The 25,291-nt window shown below is 39.4% G+C and overlaps 3 protein-coding genes across 11 annotated transcripts in view; 1 reads left to right on the forward strand and 2 right to left on the reverse strand.

The window, feature by feature from the left end:
* Positions 1-1,461, reverse strand: part of BRCA2 (BRCA2 DNA repair associated) — a 37,895-nt gene extending 36,434 nt beyond the window's left edge. Inside the window, exons 1-2 of one of the 4 annotated variants that reach the window (XR_007902990.1) lie at positions 1,066-1,174; positions 85-191 (exon numbers count right to left, since the gene is read on the reverse strand). Coding sequence is in view for 3 of the 4 variants with exons in the window: in XM_051778810.1 (XP_051634770.1) it covers positions 85-163 (79 nt within the window). In the remaining variant the exon portion in view is untranslated. Of the gene's footprint in view, positions 1-84; positions 192-657; positions 1,044-1,065 lie in introns of those variants that run through there. The other 3 variants (XM_051778810.1, XM_051778808.1, XM_051778809.1) reach the window with 3 other exon arrangements.
* A 1,225-nt stretch (positions 1,462-2,686) lies between these two features.
* ZAR1L (zygote arrest 1 like) lies at positions 2,687-5,203 on the forward strand. The gene is made up of 4 exons (XM_051778902.1): positions 2,687-3,739; positions 4,165-4,257; positions 4,399-4,473; positions 4,881-5,203. The coding sequence occupies exons 1-4, from the start codon at positions 3,134-3,136 to the stop codon at positions 5,022-5,024; spliced, it is 918 nt and encodes a 305-aa protein (XP_051634862.1). The 5' UTR covers positions 2,687-3,133; the 3' UTR covers positions 5,025-5,203.
* Positions 5,204-6,195: 992 nt separating this feature from the next.
* FRY (FRY microtubule binding protein) overlaps positions 6,196-25,291 on the reverse strand; it is a 234,108-nt gene continuing 215,012 nt past the window's right edge. For 5 of the 6 annotated variants that reach the window (XM_051778816.1, XM_051778817.1, XM_051778812.1 and 2 more), the window contains 8 exons: positions 24,983-25,172; positions 19,926-20,075; positions 18,313-18,411; positions 17,763-17,846; positions 12,235-12,252; positions 9,842-9,952; positions 8,225-8,418; positions 6,196-7,661 (listed from right to left, as the gene is read on the reverse strand). In XM_051778816.1, coding sequence (XP_051634776.1) covers positions 7,403-7,661; positions 8,225-8,418; positions 9,842-9,952; positions 12,235-12,252; positions 17,763-17,846; positions 18,313-18,411; positions 19,926-20,075; positions 24,983-25,172 — 1,105 coding nt within the window. In that variant the 3' untranslated portion in view covers positions 6,196-7,402. The remainder of the gene's footprint in view (positions 7,662-8,224; positions 8,419-9,841; positions 9,953-12,234; positions 12,253-17,762; positions 17,847-18,312; positions 18,412-19,925; positions 20,076-24,982; positions 25,173-25,291) is intronic. The other variant, XM_051778815.1, reaches the window with a different exon arrangement.

Raw genomic sequence — 25,291 nt, forward strand, 5'->3', positions numbered from 1 at the left:
ACTGAACATACAGCAAATGTGTATAATATATTGATGCACAGAAAGCAATCCTAATAAAAATTATTTACTTTGGAGAAGCTGTACCTGATTCACTGCAATGGGCCTTAAATATTTCAAAAAAAGTTGGTCTTTCCACAGGTTTGTAAGCCATTTTCTTATCCATAACATTACTGGAACAGCTGTTGAAAAGCCTGAGAAGAAATAAGAAAACACTTTCATACACTGCTGTTCCAATGTGGCACTGCAAGTCCTAAGCCTGCCTTCTTGCATTTCTTGGTGTGTTATTACCCAACTTACTTAGCTTTAAGACTGTGATGTGAGTGTTCAAACACCACAATGATTAACATGGTGCAAAAAAAGCAGACAAGAGGAGCAGAGAGAATTATACTGGAGATTATAAAAATACTCAGCAAACACAGGAGAAAACCAAGATGGAAAAGGCAGAACACTTTTGAGGCATTTTAAAAACAAATCAAAACTCCACACTCACTACTATAGGCTGGGGTGGAATATATACTATCACATATATACTCTTACAACCGTTATATAACATGTGTCAAGAATTTGATTCAAAGTTGTTTTCAAGTGGAGCAGACATTGCCAGTTACACAATTTTGTTAGAAAACAGGTATAAATAAGACTGACGTAGGACTTCACCGTTTAGTACGTTTATTGCTTCGACAGTAAAATCAGTTTCCCTGGCGATGATCGCGTTACACGCGCTGCCTAACCAAAACCATGGGAAAGCAGGGCATTTAAAACAGGGTAAGGGTTGCCCTGAGACAGAAAACCAAAGAAATTAAACACTGTCTCAGAAGCACATTTTAAAAAAGCGATTTGACCTGTCTACGCTCCTCCCGGGCAATGACCCAAGCACGGAGCGCGGCCTGTGCAGCCGCCCCCGGGTCTCCGTGGGGCCTCAGGGGATGAGCCCGGTCACCGGACACCCCCTTCCACACCCGCGGTGACCGCAAACCCCCGGCGGGCTGTGAGGAGAGGGGAGGGACTCCGGTGGAGCAGCGGGGACACCGCGGGGCAGGGCCGAGCCACACGCGGGGCCGTTACCTGCCGGCGGCCCCTCGGGCGGGGCGGTGGCCGCAGCATCGCCTCACGCAGGGACGGGGGGGAGAGGAGGGGACGGGAACAACCCCCACCCCGCCGCCCCGTTCGAAGCTTGGCGCCAACACCCCCCCCGCGCCTGCGCACCGGGAGCATCCGCCGCTCCCGCCCCCCTCCGCATCCACCTCACGGGAAGGAGGCGGCGAGCCGGCCCCGCCTCTCCCGCACGGCGGGGCACGGGCAGGACGCGGCGCGGGGGAGGCGTGGTCCCTCAGGGGACCCACGGTGAGCGACGTCCCTCAGGGGCTGGCTCCGCACAGCACACAAAGGGAGCGTGTCCTGAGCTAGGGTGGCAGCCAGCAGCTTCACTCAGCGTCCTAGAGACGCGAGAAATGAAATAGCACATCCAGGGCTGACAGGACCCATCCTGCTGTTGTGCAACAGCAGCTAACGCCGACCTCCCAGGAAAAGGCTCCGGGGGGCTCACCGTAAGTGGCAGTGCCATCACGGAGTGTCATGGCCTGTGCAAACCTTAGCTTTTCAGGTGGTTTTGTAGGCCTTGACACGTGAAATTATCGTCATGGTTGTTGATGTTACAGTAGAGAATGTTATCCTCCACATACATGTCCATTTCCATTTTGTCTCTTAGCTTCATGAGTGAATCCATGGAATAACTTCAAGCTGGCTGTAACATTTTTGTCACCAACTTTGAGTTAGCCATCTTTATTTTAGCTGGATGTTCATCTACACTGGTCTCATAAAGGGGTTTCTTCCTACCTCTCTATACCAGTCCTTATTTTACACAGTTTTATCACATCATCTGCTTACTCATCTGTCACTTGCTTCGGGTTCTCATCATACAATAATTTTCCATATCCCTTCTCCTTCCAACAATTTTAACTTGTAAACTTGCAGTGTTGTGGGGAGTTGCAGTAACTGGTTCTTCCCAAAGCATTTTAGAGGAAGCCAAACCTTTGCTTTGAATGACAGAGTGTAGTTTCCAATTTAATCTCCATTCCCCTTCCCAATGCACCCTAACAATTTACTCTTTTTGCAGCCACAGTGCAGTCATTAAGTTTTAACTTGGCCATCTTGATACTCTCTTTTTGCTTTGAGTTAATACCTACAGCGCTTTGAAAGCCCAAGCACAATGTGGAGCCTTGAGACATTTTCCTTTTAATTATGATGAATGTGTTTCCTGAGTCTTAACCTGTTTCTGTCCTATAAAAATGCTGTTACTTACTGATTTATTTCAGACACTCGAATGGTCTTTCTCAAATGCACTGTGAACATATAAAGACATCATCCCTACCAGCTCTTCTATAGCCCCTCACTTGCTGGCCCCTTGGAGTTTATAAAGCAATGCATTTATAAAGATGGTGAGGAATCATACAAAGAAAGTATTTCACATCACAGCAGTTCCAGGGATTTGAGGATTCTCCAGTCCTTAAAGGCTCCATACAGAGTTTGGATGATTGAATTATATGATTTTAGCTATACTACCTTAGAATTGAACTAAATTGATGTAATTATGGAAGTCTAATGTGTAAGTGCTTGTATTACTAACACTTATTTACTTACACAGGTATTAAGCCACTGTTCCCAGTATAACTGTTTCCCCTTACTTCAGTTTTTATACACAAGTACAGTCTTATCTTTTCCTAAAGCAGTTCAGTTGATAGAAAAGCTCCAGGTAGCTAATACCCGAGTAATGGAACAATGGGGATACTCAGACCTTTTAATACCGGTAAAGACTTCTCAGAGATGCAATTTCCTGCATCCTCTCCTCAGCTCTCCGTGGGACACCCAGTTAATCTGGGCTTTGTCAGTTTCCCAAACCCTGTTTTTCTTCTTTTAAGACGATGATCAGAATGAGCTGAAAGCGAGCAGGCTTTCCCTCACTATGAAGGCCATGGTTGCCCCAGCTATGGTTCATTATTACAGATGGCAAGCCTTGCCATCAGCCCTCCCTCCCCCAGCTGATCCCAATTTCCCTATCAATTAGCAACCATTAGCTCCCCAGATAAGATAAAGGCGGGACAGGACCACGGGCAGGCCTAACCTTTCTAGGGCTATGATTATGGAGGGCTTTGTCTGTTCCCCCTTCAGCACGTACCAGGGCTTCAGGGGCAGCCCCGCGCCCGGCCGCGGCCAGGACCCGTCGGCTAAGCAGCCTAGCTGGAAGCAGAGCAAGAGCGGCGGCATCAGCCCGTTCCTCGGGGGGCCCCTCACGCCGCTGCCCTCCGAGTACCTGGACAGCTACCGGCGGGCGCAGCTGCAGGCGCTGCTCTCGCAGGTGAGCCCCGGGCTGGCGCCGCTGCCGCGCCGGGCCAGCACGAAGGAGGCTGCGGTGCAGGTGAGCCTGCGGGCCGACAAGGCCGTGCAGTGCTCGCTGGGGCCACGCACGCTGCCGCCCGCCCGCGCCTTCGGTTCCGCCGCCCTGCGCGCCCCGGGGCGCCTCGCCGTCTACTCGCCCGCGCCCGACCGCCGCCCCTTCGCGCTGCCCGAGGCCAAGGCGTCCCCGAAGAAGGCAGCGCCGGCCCAGGAGACACCCACGGCGGCGGACAGCAGAGAGAGGCAGGAGAAGGGCCCGGCGGGGGCTGTGCTGCCGCCGCGCCGGGAGCCGACGGGGACGCGGCGGAAGGAGAACGCGGCTCCCGGGCAGCAAGCGACTTTCCAGGTGCGCGGGGATAGGGCTTGGCGCTGCCCACGGGGGGCCAACCCTGAAGAAGGGGGGCCAGAAATCCTCTCTTGAGCAGCACGGTGGTCCCCGGACAGGCTTTGTCTCCCCAGAAGCAGCAGAGCCTCCAGCCTCTGAAAACCCACAGGGGTGTATCATAGCACCACAAAACGGTTTGGGTTGGAAGGGCCTTAAACATTACCCAGTTCCAGCCCCCTTGCCGTGGGCAGGGATGCCACCCACTACATCATGTTGTTCAGAGTCTCATCCAATATGGCTTTGAACGCTTCCAGCAATGGGGCGTCCATGACTTTTATGGGCAGCCTGTTTCAGTGTCTCCCCGCCCTCAGGGAGTATAACAAGGTAGCTGAGCTGGATGTTCTCAGGGTGCTGGAAGGATGCTCAGTATACTCTTGTCTCTGCAGTTCTTGGAGCAGAAGTATGGCTATTTCCACTGCAAAGACTGCAAGACCAGATGGGAGAGTGCTTATGTGTGGTGCATTTCTGGAAGCAACAAGGTAGTTAACAAAGTCATTTTCTTTTGTTCCTGAAACTTGTAAGAATGGCACCAAATCTGGTGTTTTGGTGCAGATTTAGGTACCTGTACTTAACACCTTGAATAAGTTGCTACAGTAACTGAAAACTTGCCTTCTTTTCAGGTGTACTTCAAGCAGCTGTGTCGAAAATGCCAAAAGGGTTTCAATCCCTATCGAGTGGAAGCAATCCAGTGCCAGGTAAGTTAACATATGGCAGGATACAGTTGTTATATGCTCTAATAGTTAACAGTTGTTGAACTTGATATTGACTTTATCTGGAAGAAAAACTTGATTTCATCAAAATACTAGGAAATGTTATTTGGAAAAAGTGTGATGGGTACACCTCTCTCCTCCTGTGGATGGCTTACATGAACAATTTTCTGTTCATACAGCATTATGGCTACCGACAGATAGGGTAGGGTTTTGTTCTTCTAGGTGAGAAGGTTCTTACAGCTTAATTCCGCAGGGTTTTTACCACAAGAGCTCTTAAGTCTATCAGTCCAAATGTGTTACTATGATTAAGGAAAACTAAATGTCAGTCTGTTAGCACAGGCATGAGGTAAGCACCTTTAATCCACTTCCAATAACATGTCTTGTTTCTTAAGATCTGTTCAAGGACTCGTTGCTCCTGCCCTCAGAAGAAAAGACACATTGATCTCAAGAGACCACATCGCCAAGAACTTTGTGGCCGCTGCAAAGGGAAGAGGCTATCCTGTGATAACACTTACAGCTTCAAATACATTGTCTGATCTGTGTACCCTCTTCTGTTTTGTGCTTTGCACTTTGTCAGTCTTTTGCAGTGTTTTGACTTAAGGCTTTTGACCTGGCATTGGATAATGGACAAAGACATTTGTATTATTTATAAAGTATGTAACTTCACTGTATATATGCTGTAAATAAAGTTGAAGAAAAGTTTGCACTAGTTTGATACCCCTTAGTTTCATCTTGCTTAGATGAAAGAGGAAAATATATCTGGAAGGAAAAAACCTATTTGATTTCCTGAAAAAAGTAGACTTTGTTTTTAGTCTGCCTTGAAGGAGTGTTAAGATTAAAGCTGCAAGAGCAAGTTTTTCCTTCAGTCATTCAAACTGAACTAGGATGGAACATGCAAATGTTCTGGAGTGTAAAGTCTGGTGTGTCTTCCCATTGCCTCTGTCAAATGTATATTCAAAAAAATCACAGCTGTTTGATAATCAAAGACTATCTGCTGGAAGACTATGTCTGTAAGATAACAAGGGAAAAATCTCTTGAGTGGGAGCATCTGTGAGGGAGTGTAACAAATTGTCTAGACTTGATGAGTCCTCCAGAGTGGTAGAACAAGTCCCAGTGTTCCTGGTTTAAACACAGGCTCATGCCTCAGAAGCTTGCCAGTCATGTAAGGTGTCTCCAGGGTAGATGGCTTAAATAAAACTGAAGAAAGTACCTGAATGTGCTTTCAGGGAGACAAAATGCAGTGAACCAGAGGAATCCTATTTAAAGTACTGGTGTGGTAGAAGCACAGTGGAGTATTGTTGCAGTTCATGCTGTCTTAGGATATTAGTGAGGCTTTGTTGGGAATAGTCTGATTTCTCCTCTACCTAAAGTTTAGAAATGATGCTAAAAAGCTAGATGGTTACATCATGGGTTATTTTGTATGAATCTGTGAAGAATCAGGATACTTCAGGGAGGAAGGAACTTCTGAAGGTCTTCACTGTCAGTGGAAGATTAATGAAACTGCTTTTGTCACTGTGCTTTTCAAAGTTGAGTTGTAACTACAGCCTGACAAAAAAATCCCTATATTTCTGGCTGTTTTCTGTCAGTACAGTGAATGGTTTTGGCATAAACGGTGAGAAAGGTGTCTTGGGGGCTGCTGATCATGGATACCCTCTGCAACAGTATGGATTTAGACAAGAACATAATTTCACAACAAGCACATACTAGGTTGTGATTATATATGACTTTTATGTTTTAGTTAAATGGATGTACTAATCCAAATTTCAAAGTTACTTCACAAAAACGGTAAGTGTATTTACAGTGTGAATAAGTTACACAGTCAGAATAAAAGTATCTCAGGTGTGCAACAGATTTACATGCATACATTTAACACTGGACAGCAGTTAAATGTAAGAAAAAAACCATATAGTTATGACTTTTATATATACATTACAAATAAAATAAGACATCTCTTTAAAGAAACTTAACATGAGAACTTGCATTTCACGTTAATATTTTCACTTTTTATACTCAAAATTTATATTAAATAAAAATATGCATGCTTAACAATCAAATCAAAAAGATTTGACTCTGTGATGGGACTTTCTCCTATAAAATGGCAAGTTAAATTAGATCAACCATCCTTTAATAGTATAAATATATTCATAAAAGCAACCTTCTAGTAAAAAGCAGCCAAGGTCCTTAAAAAAAAAAAAAAAATCTACCAAGACCATTCATGATCCTTGGGGGGGCCTAAGAACAGACCTCTGCAATATGATCCAGTACCTTCAGAGACAGTAGCCTAGTAACATTAGGAAATGTACTTCATAGCAGCTTGTTGTTTTAAGATACAGTAATCATATTCAAATTACAGTGTACATTAAACTGTAGTCCATTTACAATTTGTTTCATATACACAGGCTCTCAGCTTTTGACCAACAAGTTTGCAAGATTCCGTGGCCAGCTTCATTCTGCCCATCTTTCACTCAACTAAATAAGAGAAAAAAGGAAAAAATGTACAAGGGTTTGTTTTGTTTGTTTTTTTTTTTAACAAAAAATACTATTTTGTGAAGGAAACATTGCACTTTTACCAACCTAAAATTAATTTGCTATAAAGGAAGTATTGTTCATGTAATAGGCTTTGGTATGCAATGGAAGTCACTTCTTCAGTAGTGAGTTGCAGTTGCTCAGTGAAATGCTAACTGATTTTTGTGCAACACAGAACAGAGGATGTTTTCCTGGGTGCTCTATGCTACCTCTGTCCTTACAGTATTGCTACACATTTGAAGTTCAGCCCATCGCTTTTTAGAAGAAATCCTAAATGTAACAAGAGCGAGTACAGTTTGACCAAACCTTTGTAAGGCTGAGAAGACATTGAGCCACCTCACTCCCACAGGGCAGCACTCCCAGCTTGAAAGAGGACACAAGGGTCCTGTCAGAGACTTGTGCCAGAAACGCTGGAGTCTGGAAGAAAAGTATTGATGACCCGGTAACTCTGAGCTCTGCGAATCATGTCGCGGATCTCTATGTTCAGTTCCATTAATTTGGTACAGATTTCAGTCAGGCTCTGGTTGGAGCCCACCAGTGCATAGGTGCCTGTCTGGCCCAAGGTTTGGTGGCGGAAGTAAATGTTCAGCAGTGTCTGGACTTCATCATCAGAGCTACTTCCAAAGATATCATTGGGCCACAAAATCCTGCAAAGAAACAGGAAAAGAACATGTGTATCACTATGGGTTTATCAACACAGACAGAAGCTATGTGATAGAGATCTCTAAAAGGAGAATGGACTTGCACACACTTATAAAACAAAAGCAACTCACTGTTTTACACTACTGTTAGTCAGCCTCTGGTATCAGGCACTGAAATCACATAAAAGCCCAATTCCTATCATGTAAAAAAATGCTTAAGAGAACTCATTCAAATAAGTGGAAGTGAAACTGGACTGAACGTTAGCTGATCTCAGTGACATGCACCTGTAAGGAATTACCTCTATAAAAAGATTCTTAAAAGCCTCACAGGACTTTTGATCTACACAATGTAATTAAACATCTTAATAGTTGCAAGCATACATGTTTGATAGCTACTGGTGACACACCCCTGCAAAAGTTAATATCAATGCCCCCATGTACCTTGTTGAAACATATTAATTAACTATGCTGAATCAGTGCATTACATTTAGTATAAATTTAGGATGATAATAAATGCATAATTTTCTAATAACATGAAAATCTAACGTGAACCATGTAGCAAAACTTGCCTGCATTCTCTTATTTGTCGGATGGCTTTAACAAGTTCATTGTTCTTCAAGCACTCCAGCATGGACTGAATAGCTGCTTCAGTAGAATTGAATGAGGGCTCAGATTCTGTTGTCAGAGGCTCAGCTGTGATTGCAGCAGTAGCATCCTTCAGATTTTTCTTCAGTTCACTCAGTTCTCTTGACATATTTAACAGCTGTTCCAAGGAGAAAGATGAGAGATAGGTATTTTCATTTTCCATAGGCCCCAAAAGGAGTAGATATTTCAAGTATGTTCTTACTACTACATTGAATGCACACATGGAAAAGACCTCATTTTAACACAAGGACATTTCTTGATCTCTGTACATTTTATGGGGAAAACACAAACTACAGATCTTTTAACTTTGTGCATCCTTTAACCTTATGCTGTAGTTTTGGCTTGCTAAAATGCAAGAGCACATCTAAACAAGCTTTTAATCTTCACCTCTTCCAATTTTTTTCATATCATAGCAGAAAAGTTTAAGAAATTGTACTTCTCCTGGAAGATGTTATCTATTTACAAAACATATGCAGGATCCAATATGATTAACAGATGGACAGGAATTGTATAACCCTTTGTCAGGCTGAAAAGTTAATATGCAACAACATTAATAAATAATTAATAAGTTAATTAATTTCTAAGGATCTACTTCTTCATGCTCACACATGCTAAAAATAACCACTGTCACGTGTACTAACAATGGAACCTCCTTTAAATAATAGCCTATGGCTCCAGCAAAATATGCAAATTTCATGGTGAAACAGCTCCTCATACAATTGTTCCCCAGTTCCACAGGCTGCATTATTTATAAAAATCCAACAAAGTCATAACTGTGTAATACAGTTACAGAAATCAATTATAAGGAACACATAATATTCTAAAACTTAAGACTATTCTAGTAGTAGTGGACTAGATGCCTACTGTCCTGTCTTCTCTTAAAAGTGAACAGCCCAGTCACATTCTGAGCCAGCCTTCAGAATAGTTCCTTAAGAGACAGTAAGTATTCAAATTCTTTGTACTACTATAGCACATAAACCAAACCATTTCCATTTATAGACCATCTCTAAACTACTAGAATCTGTCATAAATACGTCATAGCTTCAAATTTTACTTCACAAAGCAAAATACAGTAACTTATTCTACTCAATAATTTAAAATACATAAACCTTACTAAGAGAAAAATACATACGGAATGGCAAGTTAAATCTTTCCTTAAATTATGATCATTCAACTTAAAGTTATCACCTCAAAGGTATTTCAAAGTATTTCGTATTTTAAGCAATTGCTGAAAATAAAGCTGACAAACAGTATTGTTCCTGTGAAATTTTTTTTAAAGTAAGATACATAGATTTATCTAAAAACAAAAGGCTATTTGGGTCAAAAGCGAGAGTGTGCTGTGTCAAAAAGCTTGAAGAAAAAAGCTTGTAAACATTACAGAATTAGAAAGACATGACATTAATGTACTAAGTTGACTATGTATGCCTGCAGACATAATAGTGAAATAGTGTAATCTTTGGTGCTAAGTTCATAGAAGGAAAAATAAGAACATGAAAATAAAGTGGAATTTTCAGTATAAGATTTTGTAATTTGTTACATACCTCTGGCATGGAACTCACTTCGTGCACTTGTCCAATAAGTTTACAGTAGGACTGAAAAAGCAACAGCAGCTGGAAGTGCAGTTTATATAATCTCTGACAGAGTTCCAATTGCTAAGGAAAGATTTGTAGGAGAAGAAATAATTAATAAATATTAGTGAGTTTAGGTAATTTTCGATAACTAACAAAACACATGGATATAGTTCTGTTCTTAAAAACCATTATTTCACTGAAGTATGATCCTATACTATTTCAGAAAATAAGTAATGATTTTTCTTCTGCAGGTAAGTCAAATATGACATTGAAAATCAAAATTATGATGACTAGCTCTCATGTAGCACATGTCAGCATCAGTCTTAAAACATATTTGTTAGCTTCACTGTCTCCAGTTTGCAGCTGGAAAGCAGAGGCAGAATACAGAGGAAGTGACTTTGCTGCTTAAAACATGAAACTCTAAAACTTGAGATATGGACGAAGACCTCTTCTCAGGGATGCAAATCCAGGAGAGAAGTCATAAAATAGTTGTCCAAGAGGGTCAAAGTTCCTGCCTGCTTCTCTGATGAGAGAGGAAGAGTAGCAATAAATCCAGCTAGGAGTAAGAAAGAGGAAAGGCCAGCTCTGGAACTTAAAACTCTGCTCATGGATTTTCCACCATCTTAAAGAAACTATACAACAGATGGATGGAATTTAATGTGTAAGAGGATATTTGGCTTCTATGATGTATTATCCCAGATTATGTAGATACTGCTCTATGAATATTCACTTGTTTCTTCCAGTGTAATGTGCAGCACAACACAAAGGGTGTCAGACACATTGAAGAGTCAAGTTAACATGGTTGTGGTCCCAGTATTCTTGTGTGTATTAGGAAGGGGAATCTCATAGTTCCACAGCTGGATCATGCTGAAGAAGGGAGGAACATTTAATCTTTGGCAAATTAGAACCATAGCCTTTGCATTTCAGTTCCCAAATTTTCTGTACCAGCCAGAAAAGGCTGAGGTCAAAAGCAAATTGCAGCTTTGTTCATCAGGGTGAGGAGATCACCAGGTACCCATCTCAGGTAGTGTTCAAGGCCAGGTTGAATGGAGCTTTGAGCTACCTGGTCTAGTGGAAGATGTCCCTGGCCATGGCAGAGGGATTGGAACTATGTGATCTTTTAAGTGCCTTCCAACTCAAACCATTCTATGATCCCACCAGACCTGATACAACAAAGACCCACAGGAGCTGAAAGAGGGCCCAGCAGATCCATGGTGAGAAAAAAAGTGGAGTGGAACAGATGTGCTAGGACAGAACTGGCTTGTGGACAGGGACAAAACCTATCAGTGGCCAAGAGAACAAAGAGATAGGGCCTGAGGGACACTGCCAGTGAGTGAAATAAACCTGCCCAGAGGCCATTCTCTGTAACTGAGGGCACAGATCGCTGCCAAGTTTGCATTTGTGTGGCTAACCATTCTCCTCCCAAAATAAAGACTGACTGTTTAGATATAACATCCTGGCTTCTGTCTTTCCTTGAAATGTGCTCTGGCATGTCAGGGGCTGGCTGGTGGCCCAGCTATGGAAGTGCTAACTGCTCACCCTGAGTGCCAGCCCAGGGACACACACTTCCTCCCTCATCCTGTTTAGTTTACAGGTAGGGACACAGCCTCAGGTTCTCCAGCAGAGATCAAATTCATTCTATTCAAATTTTGGAGACCCAGCAACATTACATAGCAGTTACATCCACGTACACTTGAAGTTGTCAGGGAGTTAAAAATTAATTGAAAACCAGGACACATCGTTAAAAAAAAATAATCTCATGATAGCTTGGCATGTAACACCTGGTTTTTTTCAGTCCTTGGAGAACAATAATTCAGTTTCACCCTTCTGGCTGCTAACCTGAATGAAGACAAACTAAGGTCAAATTGATGATTCTAGTTTGACTCACTCAACATTTAGTTACCGTATCAAGCAGCTCAATTTTTGTTCTTCCTGAACAAGTATTAGAAACAAACAGTGGTGAAACTGTTCATCAACATATAAACAAAACCCGTTTGAAACATAACTGCCAACTATAAATTGTATTTTTCCATTAGGAAAAAATGAAAATTATTAATTTAAAGTAAGAAAAAATGTTGTTTTCCAATCCGGCATATTACATCCATTCAAAGGCTTGATTTTTAGAAATGTATGTAAATGACCATTTGAAACAGCATTATGAAGGTGCCAGAATTTTAGCACGATATTTTCATATTTCACAAAACACATGTTAGTAAATTATTTTTGTCACTGCATTTAGAACCACGTATTCTATAGGAAAACTATAACAAAAAAGGAAAGCATGCTTAGAAGTAAAACAGTAAGACTGGGGTGTATTAGTCCATCTATAGATGGACAAAAAATATGAAAGAACTTCAACTTACTGCAAGAGATTCCATTTGCTACACAGCAAGCATGGCACAGGAGAAAAGGAAAGGAAAGAAAGTATAATGTCAGTGTAATGCATGCAATAGGAAGCACAGCCCATCTGTAATAGCATAACTTGTCAGCAGTATTAGCAATGCTTGCCTCAACCTGATAATTGGTTGGAAATATCACATACAACATGCACAGCATTCTTAATAAAATCGAGTTTTAATTCTAATTGTAAATTCCAGTCCAAATATCCTCAGTTAGATCTTCGGATTTATTAGTTTGAATGTATCCCACTAAATAGCTCAGGAACTTACAGTGAAATTGTGCTACAAAACTCTTGAAATAATACTTTTATTTATTTAACTTTTCTTTCTTTTTTATTAAAAAGAGCTCATATTGCAAAGTACTAAAAAAATTAGGAAGGGTTTTCAAGCCATGAATAAAACTGAACTTTGCTATTTGTAAAAAATTTCTTATTTATAAATACTTTTATTTTTTGGACTTAATAGATCTAAGGAAATTTGCAGGGTAAGCTTTGTAACTGCTGGGCCTATTACTTGGCACCTTACAGGGGAAACATTTTGCATATAACTTTTAAATTATGACTATCATAAGGAAAAAAATCTATGGAAAATGCCAGTTTTGTTTAACTACATGGCAATGCCACAAGTTGAGACAGCTTTTGTTCCTTCCTCTCATCAGTAATGATTCACTGGTTTGTAATTCTGGAGCTACTAAAATGTCAGTGTAAGTCCTGTCGCAATAGTAATAAAAATTCTAATTGACCTACATTAACATTTCAAAGATTAGGGGACTAAGTACTCTCTTCCAAAAAAAAGTGTTCCTCTTTTCTTTGCCAAGAGCTAACATTTCCACTCTGTGTACATCTTATGCAGTTTTCCTTATTTTGTAAATATTACAATCTCATATTTTACATGAACAGAGTCATCACGTAAATGCTGTAAGTAACAAACACATCTGCCCAGTTACAGTCTGATGTCAATGCATATGCACAGAATGTTAATAAACATCTGGAATTCTTATTAAAATTATTTACCTTACCATCCATACAAAGGCAGAAAACAAGAAATATGAAATAATGCTAACTTTGAGGAGCCTAACAAAGTATTTCAGCCTGTCTTCTTTCCATTGGCCTTATTATTAAAAGGTATATGAAAAGTATTGTCCCAAATGCTTTTCTATAAAATCATGACAAACTAAGCTTTAAGGTCTTATGATGTTTAATTTTATGCCTTTAACATTGCTTGAATAGTTTTTATTCCTACTTAGTACTCTTCAAAAAAACCTCTTTCTATCTTGGCTTCCATGCAGTTCACGTAAATGAAGCTTTATGAAGCTAAATTCAAGATAAGAAGAGGACAAGAGCAGACAGATCACTGTGTTCCAGTAAATTCACAGGTGTGCTGGCTTGAGTTTTTCAAATGTCTCCTCTGTACTGCTTCCAAATCCAGGCAGGCCAAAAAAGGGGCAAGGAAAAACCCAGCAGCATGGGCTCAGGAGGAATGCTCACAGTCTTTACAGTTTAATCCCTATAGTAAGGGAAGTGTTGTAGATTAGTTGATAGACTTTACAGAAATAATGGTTTTGGTAGCTGAAAATACCAAATGTTTAGAGTATTTGGATCATTTGCACAGTTCTTTATGCAGCTAGTAAATGCAGCATCTAAGAAGGACACATTCCTTAGCAGCAATGCTTTGATTTAGTTTTTTATTCCTAGAATTGCTGTTTTGTACTGTTAGCAGACCAGGAATAGAGCAAAACACTCATTTTTAGATCACAGATCTTCTTGCTTTTTCAAGGAATCATTTTTAGATACTGAAAGGAAATGACAGTTACATAATTATTCCTTAAGACATTAACACTTTGATGGCAACACAGTCTTCAGTCATTTATGGGCACAAGAGAGTGCCAGCATATTAAAGTAACTACTGTGTCCAAGTGTCCAAACTGCAAGTGCATTTTCTTAGGTTATCCTATTTGACTTGGCATGTCAGCAGACAGAACCTTTTCCCATGATCTAGGAAACTGAGTATATACACAAACTTGTATATATATCAGAGATAGAACAGCATATGCTGTGCATTCTTAAATACCACTGGACTTGAAGGATAATAGAAACTATTCTATCTAGAGAAATCTATAAACAGCTGTGTTCCTCCTTTGGAAAAGCAACCTTGGCCCATTTCACCTCATTGTCAATGCATGGAACTGTCAAACAGTAATCAATAATTGATTATTGATTATTAAGAATTTATAGCTTAACAATGGACTCACTGTGTCTCGAGCTGTACTGTATCTAACTCAACTCCAGATGACTGTGGTGCCAAGAGGTACACCTCCAGTATTATTGGTGGCTTAGAGTGATTGAACCTTTAGCCCCAGGGAAACTCATAACAACAGGTACATTCTGACTTTTTGGAGCAAATTTTTATGGATTACAGGATGTTTTAAATATCCATTAACAGTTTGAGTTTGCAAAGCTCACATCCATTAGTTTGTGGTGAACTCTGGGATGAGGAACGTTTGAGAAAGGTGTATACTGACTTTGGACTTCTAGAGTAAACAGAACATCTCATTAGGAGATAAATACTTATTTGATTAGCAGTGTTAATTGACAAGAAAAAGATCTTCCAGTATCTCTTTTCCAAAAAAGCAAACAAAGAAAGAAACAAACCCAGTTTTTGACTAGATTAAAAAAATCCCTGCTTAATAAGGCTGAAGTACGTACGAATAATTGTACTTATCTAAGACTGTTACACCCGGACAGATTGGACAATAGCAGGTGCAATTATCTTTCTCCATAAATTGATTCCTATGTCACTGACACTCTGTTTTTCAAAGTAGCATCAAAGCTTAAAAATCACACACATCCAAATCATCTAATCTCTTGCAATAATAAGCAGGGGAAAGACATTCTGGAACATTAAACTTTTACCCAAATTTCATACAAGTTGCTAGCTCTAGCAGCTGACCTAGACAACTTCTATTTCAAGCTTCTTTAATGTCAGAATAAGCAATTTTTGCCTTTGCCCATTTTCAGTAACAGTAACAACGGTCAAGAAATCATATGCAATTATTTTGAAATAAGATCTGATTAGAGAAACTGGTGCCAAATCACTTACCAGCATCAGCAGGCATTTGTGATGCAACTACTTGTGATAATGCTGAATTTGGTCTCATGTCTGTCTCATCTGTAGAGGGGACTATTTTCATCTCAAGCTTTCTACCTTCTGTAGAGTAATGTGTTGCTTTTTCTTCCTTACAATTACTTCTGAACCTTTTCCAGAAGTGGCCTGGTTGTGTGCTTAGCTATGCAATTTTTTTTTTAGGCCAGAAGTTTTCGGAAGACTTTCAGGCTCTAGACTAAACCTCAATGAGTTTAAGAGTTTAGGCAGGTTCCCTTGTGTCTACAACTGTAAGACAGATTTCCCCCCCCCCTACAATTATTTGATTCTTTAGCCTTTCATGTTGAGGGAGAAGTGGAGAGGAAAGATAAGAAAACAAATACTTGCCACTCTATGATTAATTTTTCCTCGTCCCTTCCTAATCACATTTCCTCAGTTTCTCTGGCCTCTTCCTCCCATTACACTTTCATTGAATAAACAGATAATTCCTTTGGGAAAAGCTGCTTCAATTGACATGTTAATGAGTAGGGGAAGAAAAGAAATATGCCTGTTGATCAAAGACCTACCATCCTCTCAAATTCCAAAGAATAATGCATTTTGGGCTGAAGGAATAATGCTGGGGAGAAACCAGGAACTCCTGAAGGAATGAGAAACCCTTCTTTTCAGTCTGTCTGATAAGCAGTATAAATATTAACTCTGGCTTCACAAAACACACATTTAATTCTACAACAGAGAATGCCTAGTTAAAAAAACCCACACAAGTGGAGCATGACATTTACTGACTTTTAGATGCGTTTAGGCAGTTCAGGTCAGTTCACAGTTTATTCCTTCTCCTCAGCATTCTTTCTCCTCTACTTTTTCAAAAAAGAAACAATGTGCGTGATTTTATGGGTTTCCAAAAGAGGGATGTAGAGGATAAATTAAGCTGTCTCCAGCAAGATATGTAACACTAGAGTCTGAAGTCACTGTTCAGGGTATTGTGCATCAGAGGGAAGAGAATGCCCATTCATATTCCAATAATGATGCATACTCTATCACCCTCCCCCGATGTGCTTGCAGGAGAGGTAGTAGCAGGTATTCCAGGTCTCTCTTTTTCAGATTTGAGAATAGTTCCCTTTTAACTTCCCTGTACACCATTACAATTACAGAACAGACAGTATCTTATTTAAATGCATTGGAAAGTGTCTAACTTCTGCTGGTGCCAATGCTTAGCAGGGGGGAGGAAGATTGAACAGTTTTTCCACTGCCGGTGATTGCAGCCATAGGATTTATTAGCAAATCAGATTTGCTAATAAGGTCAAGGAAGCCAAAATGCAGGTGCGGTAAGGATTCAGGATTCTTGGGAAATGGCATAAAAAAAATAAAAATCAAGGAAGTTCAAATACATAGAGATGGGAAAGAAAGGTTAAGATAAAGACAGAAGAAAGTAAAGTGAACTGGGGAAGAAGACAAACTGAAACCAACATAAGAACAAAAGAAGGTATTTGAAAAACATGGTTACAATAGGCAAGTCTGTATTCTGAAAATGTCATAATTATCTTTTATAAGTTAAAATACATGGAAAGAGGATATATCACTTTTCTTTACATGTTGTTGCTGCTTCCTGGTCTTGGCTAATTTTCTTCAGACCCCTCTTTTTCCTATCCCTTCATTCTTTTTTCTCCAAAAGGAAAAAACTCCATAAAATAACATTTCTCAATTCATTATACATCACCAAGATATCATCTGTTTCCTATACTTAGTATATCAAATAATGGTAATGACTGCTGATGGTAGCGATTTCTGAAATATAGATTTCTTAACTGGAACCAACAAATATAAACAAACAAACAAATATTCACATACATGGGCGTATGAATTTTTTGTTAAAAATTGATAAAGAGATATTTTGCCTTAGCTCTAAATACTTATCTACAGCATAAATCATTTTACTGGCCATTTCACAGTCATGTTTCATAACTACTAATCTAAGTGTATTTCAACCAGGCAAGTCTTGCTGTTGAGCAGACTGAGTTTGTAACAGCTGTAGATAAAATGGGAGTAATATAGAAGGACAGTACACCAGGAATGATTTTCAGAGACACTCCACTGTGGAAAACTGCTCCTGCAACATCCTTCTAAAAGGGAGAGCACACCCTACCCAGGCAGGGTTAGCTTTGCTTCCTTGTCTAGATGAGGAAGGCAGAAGTACCTCCTCTGAGTATTTCCCATTTCCTGTGGCCAGAACAGAGGCAGCAACAGTAACTTCAAGCCTCAAGTGTAAAAACTGGATTATGCCCAAGCCCAGCACAGAGTCAAGGATGAAGTACAGCAGGCTCCTGTGGGTTCCAGGACAAGATATATCACACATGTCACTTTACAAGAGAGAAATAATACTGGTCATTCATTACCTTCTCTTCTGAGTCCCCTGGCTGGCAGGTAATAACTCCATCTCGTGAGCCTCCAGCAAATGTTGCTTTGCAGTTTGCAAGCCACTGTTTTGAGAGAGAAATTAAAGAAGATATGAATAAGACCTACTATTTGATTCAAAGAAAGATAAGTAGTATTTTAGTTTCAAAGCACAGCATGTAAACAAAAGTTTGTAATTGCAATTTTTATTACCACAGACTGCAACAATTTGCTTTGACTGTAATTTAAAAAGTGTAGTTGTGATTTCTATTACTATTTCAATTGCATAAACTAAGAAAATTAATTAATGAATGAACAGGAGAGAGACTGGGAATATTAAAGATACCAATGTTTCTAATATTAGGGGATACAACAGCTATTTTTTTAGTTCTGGTCCATATGTTCAGGAGGAAACTTTCCATAAATCCAGTATCTGAAACATGTTTTTGTACTGAATGTTAGTCTAAATAGATGTGAGTGGATGTGCAGTTTCCTGACATAGCATAAGTATACAAACATACAAAACCAAGAACATAACATAATTCAGCATACCGAGAGTGTTGCCTCTTTCCTGTTGTTGTATGTGTCCAGGTACTCCTGCAGCTCTAAAACACTGAACTTCAGCTTTTCAAGAAGGCCACAAGAGAGCAGCTGGAGAAATAAAATCAAAAGGTCTAGTAAATGTTACTATAAAAGAACAAAAATATTAACATAGTAGAAAGTACAGTAAAGATATTGCAAAAGAACACTTAGATTTACAGATACTAATACTGAAAAATATTTATATTTATGCAAACTCCTAAATAAATAGAAAAGTAAGTTGAAAAGTGAATAGCAAAAGTTGCACCTATGATAATGTGGAACTGAAATTGTGTTCTGTGTTTAATGGATTTGCAGAGGACTTCCCTAAAATAAAACAGCGCACAAAGCTTAACCAGTTACTCTCCACAGCTCTCTGACGATGTAAGACTCAGCTCTTCCATGGTCACAGCAGTAGGCCCAAGATTACACTTTACCAGTTCCTACCTCTAGACTTCTCTGTGGGAGGTCACACTGTCCTGACGCTGTTGGATAAACATGAGCCAGAACGAAGACAGTGGGAAGGGCCATCTCATTCATTCCCTAATATATACTTATAAAGAATCACAGAATCATTAGGTTGAAAAAGACCTCCAAGATCATCATGTCTAACCTTTGACCAAATACCATCATGCCCACTAAACCACATCGCAAAGTGCCACATCTACTTGGTTTTTGAACACTTCCAGGAATGGTAACTCCACTGCTTCCCTGGCAGCCTGTTCCAATACCTAAACACTCTTTCGGTGAAGGATTTTTTTCTCATATCTAACCTGAACCTCCCCTGGCACAACTTGAGTCTGTTTCCCCTTGTCCTATTGCTCGTTGCCTGGGAGAAGAGGCTGATGCCCACCTTGCTACAACCTCCTTTCAGGTAATTGCAGAGAGCGATAAGGTCTGCCCTCTCCAGACTGAACATGCCTAGCTCAGCAGCTCTTCATAAGATTTGTGCTCCAAACCCTTCACCAGCTCTGTTGCCCTTCTCTGAACTTGCTCCAGCACCTCAATGTCCTTCTTGCAATTAGAGGCCCAGAACTGAACACAGGATTTGAGGTGTGACCTTACCAGTGCCAAGTACAATGCCAGGCAAGGTCATTGCCCTGGTCCTGCTGGACACACTATTTCTGATACAGGCCACGATGTCATTGGCCTACTTGGTCACCTGGGCACACTGCTGGCTCATGTTCAGCCAGCATCATCCAGCTCACAGCACAGCTAACCCAAATGAAACCACTACATGTATTACCATCTTTCATGCTAAACTATGAAAGTAGCTTCTCCTTTTTCCTTTGGAGAGACAACTGAGTCCAGTAGGCACCTGTTTTATATTGGGTTTTGACACACAGTCTCAACCCATCATAACTATCTTTGATTTTATGATTTTATATTACTCATCTGTCAGTAATTACCTAATAAAATAATATGGAAGATAAATGGAAATATGGTTCAGAACAGGAGATAAAACATATAGATAGGAGGGGTGAGTTCCTTTTGACATATCTGTTCAGGAGTTGCTCAAAAGTGAAGCAGCCAGTAAAATAACACACTGCAATGAAGCACATGCCTTTTGAAAGGAATATACTCACTGTTTCTGCATCTACAAAAAGGGTGGGACATTCTGAACACGATGTTAACATCTGAGAAGACCTCACAAACTTGGAGCCTATTCCTCGCAGGTTATCTCCCAAGTAACTAGCTGCATCACAGGTTAGGAAGCAGAATCTTTTCTGAATATTCTGGAAAGCAAAACACAGTTTATTATATTATTTACTCAACTATGAGCTTCTTTCCTCTGTAAACGAATGGCTTGGCTGTTATTCTTTGCACAATAATGTACAAAAGAGACTATCTCCCTGTGGAGAACTGAATGTCTGCTCTAGGATACTGACTAATAGTTATTATATTGGAGACAGTGTACAGCTGTGAAACTAATTACAGAGTTCATCACAATCTACTACTGAAATACATTCTTTCTTGTACAGATGAATCAAACTTTATAAAGCCTTTTACCCACAGGTAGCGGTTTTTTTCTTGTCTATGCAGAGTTAACAGAGTTGATCAGCACATTACTTTATCTGTCTATTCCAGGCATTGTTTTGTTAATATTCCATGTCAAGTGGCTAATCACATAACATAATGGACATTCTAATGCCAAACAGCAGCATGGAAAAATCAGAAAAAAAATTTTGTTTTTCCCTGTGGGAAAAAACTTCTTAGTAAAACTTCACTGCTTCTTGGGAGTACTCTAGAAATACTGCCTTGCATCCGGGAATTGTTCTTCTCAGATTTTTTTGGTGTTTTGAATTCTAAACCAGTCTAGCCTTCCAGAAACATTCTAATGCTTTTCAGTGACTAATATATGAAGTGAATAATAAATAAAAATAATGTATTAATCTTGCAGGAACTGAAATAATGATATTGATAAATACACAGCAGGTTTCACTGCCCAAATATATCTCAGTGAATCCTAGTGCTCAGCGGGTGGGAGTAACATAAAAGTATTTTTAAAAATAAAAGTATGTAACATTTCTATTTGATTCATTTGAAGTTACCATAGGCATTTTTCTGAGGAATGTAAGTTAGGACCCATACTATCATAAGCATGCCTCACTGAAGAGGAGCACTTCCCAAATACCAATCTGGATGATAGACACAGATAACAGATGCCTGTTATTGCTCCTGCACTGGTGCACTGAAGTTAAGTATCTAAAATCAGGTGAGTTGAATTCAGACTTTATTGATAATGGAAGCTGTTGGATTGAATGACTTTTTAAAAAATGCTAGATAAGCCCTCACATTGTACATAGACTGTACACTATCAGTGATTTATAAAATGGTCAAAGTTCCTCTACTGACCAATTTCATAATTACTTATTTGTGAATCTCTCTTGAAAGCATCTGAACTGCCCATCAGAACACAGTTAAGATCAGATAGACTGATACTGCTCTTACTATGTGTTTCTACCACCTCACTTCAACACAGAAACAAAGTGCTATACACCTCACTCGGCACATGGTACAGATTCTCTGCTGCACTGAGTCTGTAGTAGAGGCAAGGGTTTAACCAGATAAATGATTATTTTTATAAGCAACTGTCAGAATCATCTGAATCATGGGGCTTGGTGACAGTTGGAGATTTACTGAAAAGAGTCAGTCCAAGTCTTAGTGAAACTGTTGCTGATAACCCTTTTGGCAAAAGAAAGAGATCTACATTTGATACTAACCAAGAGAAAAGAGATATCTGAGAACATAGAAATGAAAGGAAATTTGGTAAGACAGATTACAAAAGAGAATCCAAGAAACACTCTTTGAAAGGGACCTGTGGAGAACATCTGATCCAGCCTTCAACTGAAAGTGGAACTATTGCTGACCCCAGATCACGTCAGCCATGCTTTTGACTAGCTGAGTCCTGAAGCCTCCAAGCTCAGAGCTTTCTCAAGGCTCTGGGTAGCCTGTTTAGGTGCTGCAATGCCCTCCTGAGTAATTGAGTTTATAAATCTGAGGCAGTGAAGGAGACAGACTACAGAAATAATACAAATGATTTCAATGCATTCAGAATTTGCATGAAAGAGCCCCTTAGAAATAACTTAATGGAGAAAGAAGATAATGAGTTAACGATTCCTTTAGGAAAAAAAAAAGAAGGCATAAGCACATTCTATACCACTAAAAGATAGAAATATGTATTATAACATACAACTGGCTATATCATAAATATTTCATTTGGGCAAATACTCGTGCAAAAAAAGTACCACAAAAAATGAAACTGCACTGAATTGCTATCTTGGATATCAAAAGTAGTATGGTGATGTAGGCACAATTATCAGAGAGGGAGATGCCAAATAAACTAGCAAGAGAAAGGACAAACATCAAGAAGTAATCTAGAAATAATTAAGAGGAAGGCCAAGGAATCACAATGGAGAGAAACAGCTACTAACAGATGCTACTGAAAAGACTAATGTGTTTCATGCCTCCTTTTGCCTTATTGCTTCCAGAAAGGGCATCTGTGTACAGGTAGCCATGAGACATCTATGAAAAAGCAGGTGAGAACAGATCTTGCTAGCTTGGATATTTTTACATCTTTGCAGATTAGGGAAATTAATGCTATGATAGTTATAATACTGGGTAAAGAGGTATAGGAGCCATAACAAATATCTTTGAGAACTCACAGAACACAGCATTATTTATAAAAATAATTTCCTCAGCATAAAAATAATTTAAGTCATGGCTTCATCAAAAGCCGACCAGTCTACTATTTAGATTCAAGACATAATATTCTTCCCATTCTCCTGTCCTTTTCAGATATCCATAAAAGCAACAATCAATCTACAGCTATGATGATAATGGTCTTGAACAGTGTTTTAAAGTATTTCATGTGAAATTTTGAGGGTCTGTACTTTGCTATCTATGTATAGTATTTCAAATATATTTGTTTTGCAATTACATGGACTAACAGTTCTGTAATAAATTATCATCTCAGCTATGTCCTTCTGGGTGCAGACTACAGGGGTGGAAATCTCTCAAGCAAAGTCTGAATATTCATAAAATATTCTAGGAAAGGGGATTACTGTGAATAATAATGCCAACTGCCAGCATATCATGAATAGGTATACGCCTGCATACAGTCGCTGTGCTTTGTGTCTATGTAAATAATAACAAAATATTCTCAGATAGTTTTCTTCTTAACCTCAGGTTTCCTCTTCTGGGAAGAGGACTTTCCATAACAGAAGGTCTCAATTGTGGAAACTGCTTGCTAGATCTCCAATCTACTTGGAACTGTCTGGTCTGCTGGAAGACATTTAATTTAAGGGAATACAAAGAGGCAGCTGCAAAGATAATCCAGAGATCTCTGACCTATGACTTGTTTACAGGAAAAGTACTTCAATAATTTCAGGAATTTTAAACAAGTTTAGCATGTTGTGGGCAAGCATCCAAGATACCATTAACTTGATGCAGACTGAAATGTAGGTGCCCTGGAAAATGCACTTCTTTCACTTCACCAAGTATTCAGTTGACAAGCTCCTCCAAACAAGGATTTTGTTTCACAGTTAAATATTTTGCAAGCCTAGCACACACTGGGCTTGTTTCTGAAACTTCCTGTTGGTGAGGGTCACAAGTCAAAGCTAGTGAATGAGTAGCAAAGTTTGATGGTGCAAACACAATACAATTCCAGACAAGCTGAGATCTTACAAAAAAATATGGGAAAATACTACTCCTATGTTTTAGCCCTGAAGAGAAGAACAAAGCTATTTTTATAAACTAAAAATACAGCTGTGACCCCAGCTAAAAATGGTGGCTTGTTGATATTATTAACACGTTTTTCTTTCTCTTCCAATATCAAGTGAAGAAAACGAATAGGGAAGATTCTGAATACAGGGCAAGCACAACAGCAAATGTAGTGTGTGCATACTAGGATTTCAAGTTAAACAGGTACTTTTCAAGTAATGTTTAGGTCTTTCATTACACAGTATTATTTGTTTAGTCTTCAGAAGTGTGACACCAGTTCCTTTTTACTTCTTCAAAGAGAAGAAAAAAGAACAAATAACTCTCAGAACACTTAAACAGGGCAATTAACCTCTAGGACTGAGGTAAGGGCAGAAAAGCTGACATCATGAAGAAACATAGGACTAACATGCAAGTCAGCAGTGGGTTTTATTCCCTCCAAATGATTATTTATCAGTGTTTAAAAGAATGCTTATAAAACACTCATATTTACAGTGGTGTAATGTTTAAAGGAGGAAAATGTGCAGCTAGAAAAGACATCCAACTCCAGTGGAGCATAGAGGAAACATGATGAAGAGATTCTTAGCGTATGATACATCTTTCTTATAAGGATAATCTTAGACATATCAAAATATCTTGCAACTGTACATTAATTAACAGTGTAATAATTGTATTAATTGTTCATAAAAAGTCGCATACTCTGAGATCATGGGTACTTAAACTCCGTACAAAGTTACCTGGCTGCTATGTATGCTGCTGGAGCATGCTAACCATCCTGCAGCTGCAGGAGAAACCATTAAAAAGGCTTTATAACTAATTATGGGTAAAACCAGACAGTCACTCTTAGAACATCTTGTGCATTTGACTCCTTTTTTCTCATTATCTTTTTGCAAGATTGTTATCTTTGCAAGCATACAGTTTTAGAAAGGAGAAATGTATTTCTAGTCTTCAGACTCAATTTCTGGAATTTATGTTATATGATGGCAGCTGGATATTTCTACTCAGATGAGTAGGTACAAAACATTTAATAATGTTGACTTTCACAGGGGCATGTGCAGATTTCAAGAGTTGGAGATAAAAGAACAGATTAACAATACTTTGAGATTAAAAAGGTTATTTCCTTGTCTCTTGCATTTATTGTTTCAGACTATTTGCAAAGTACTGAAGAAAACACTCTTTAAAGTGGATCCATATTCTATAATGTTACCTCCAAACTTGGAAGTATGAGATATATACTATTTTTGTGACAAAACAGGTCATAGAAGACAGTTCTGCATGAAAATGTAGTATGCCAATTCCACAGTATGCAAAATTACAATGGTTATCTATCTAGTAGTTCATTACTGGTACTGTTTTCAAGAACTACTAATTGCCACACACAGTTTAAACATTTTGATTTTGTATCTTAAACTCATTTTCTCACCTTAAACAGGGAAGAGAACACATGAAATGTATAAACTGCACAGGAACCATCCGAGTCGCACATGAGCTGGTTGATATGGCTACGCCAGGCTTCTTCTGCATCATCACATGCTGCTGGCTGAAATGCAGCCAGGATGGCAGAAAAAAATGGTGAGGGAGGAGGGGAGGTGTTTCGGTCAACGTCTCCAAAACTGAAGGATTAAAAACAAAAGGTGATGAAAGGAGAATACCAAGAAGGTGGCAGATAAACTATGCTATAACAGAGACATATAATCACAGGACCAATTATATCACCTTTCTAAAAATATTC

The sequence above is a fragment of the Manacus candei genome, unplaced genomic scaffold (genome assembly GCF_025592945.1).
Source record: "Manacus candei isolate 608988 ecotype Guabito, Panama unplaced genomic scaffold, ASM2559294v1 h1tg000014l, whole genome shotgun sequence".
NCBI classification, from domain to species: Eukaryota; Metazoa; Chordata; class Aves; order Passeriformes; family Pipridae; genus Manacus; species Manacus candei.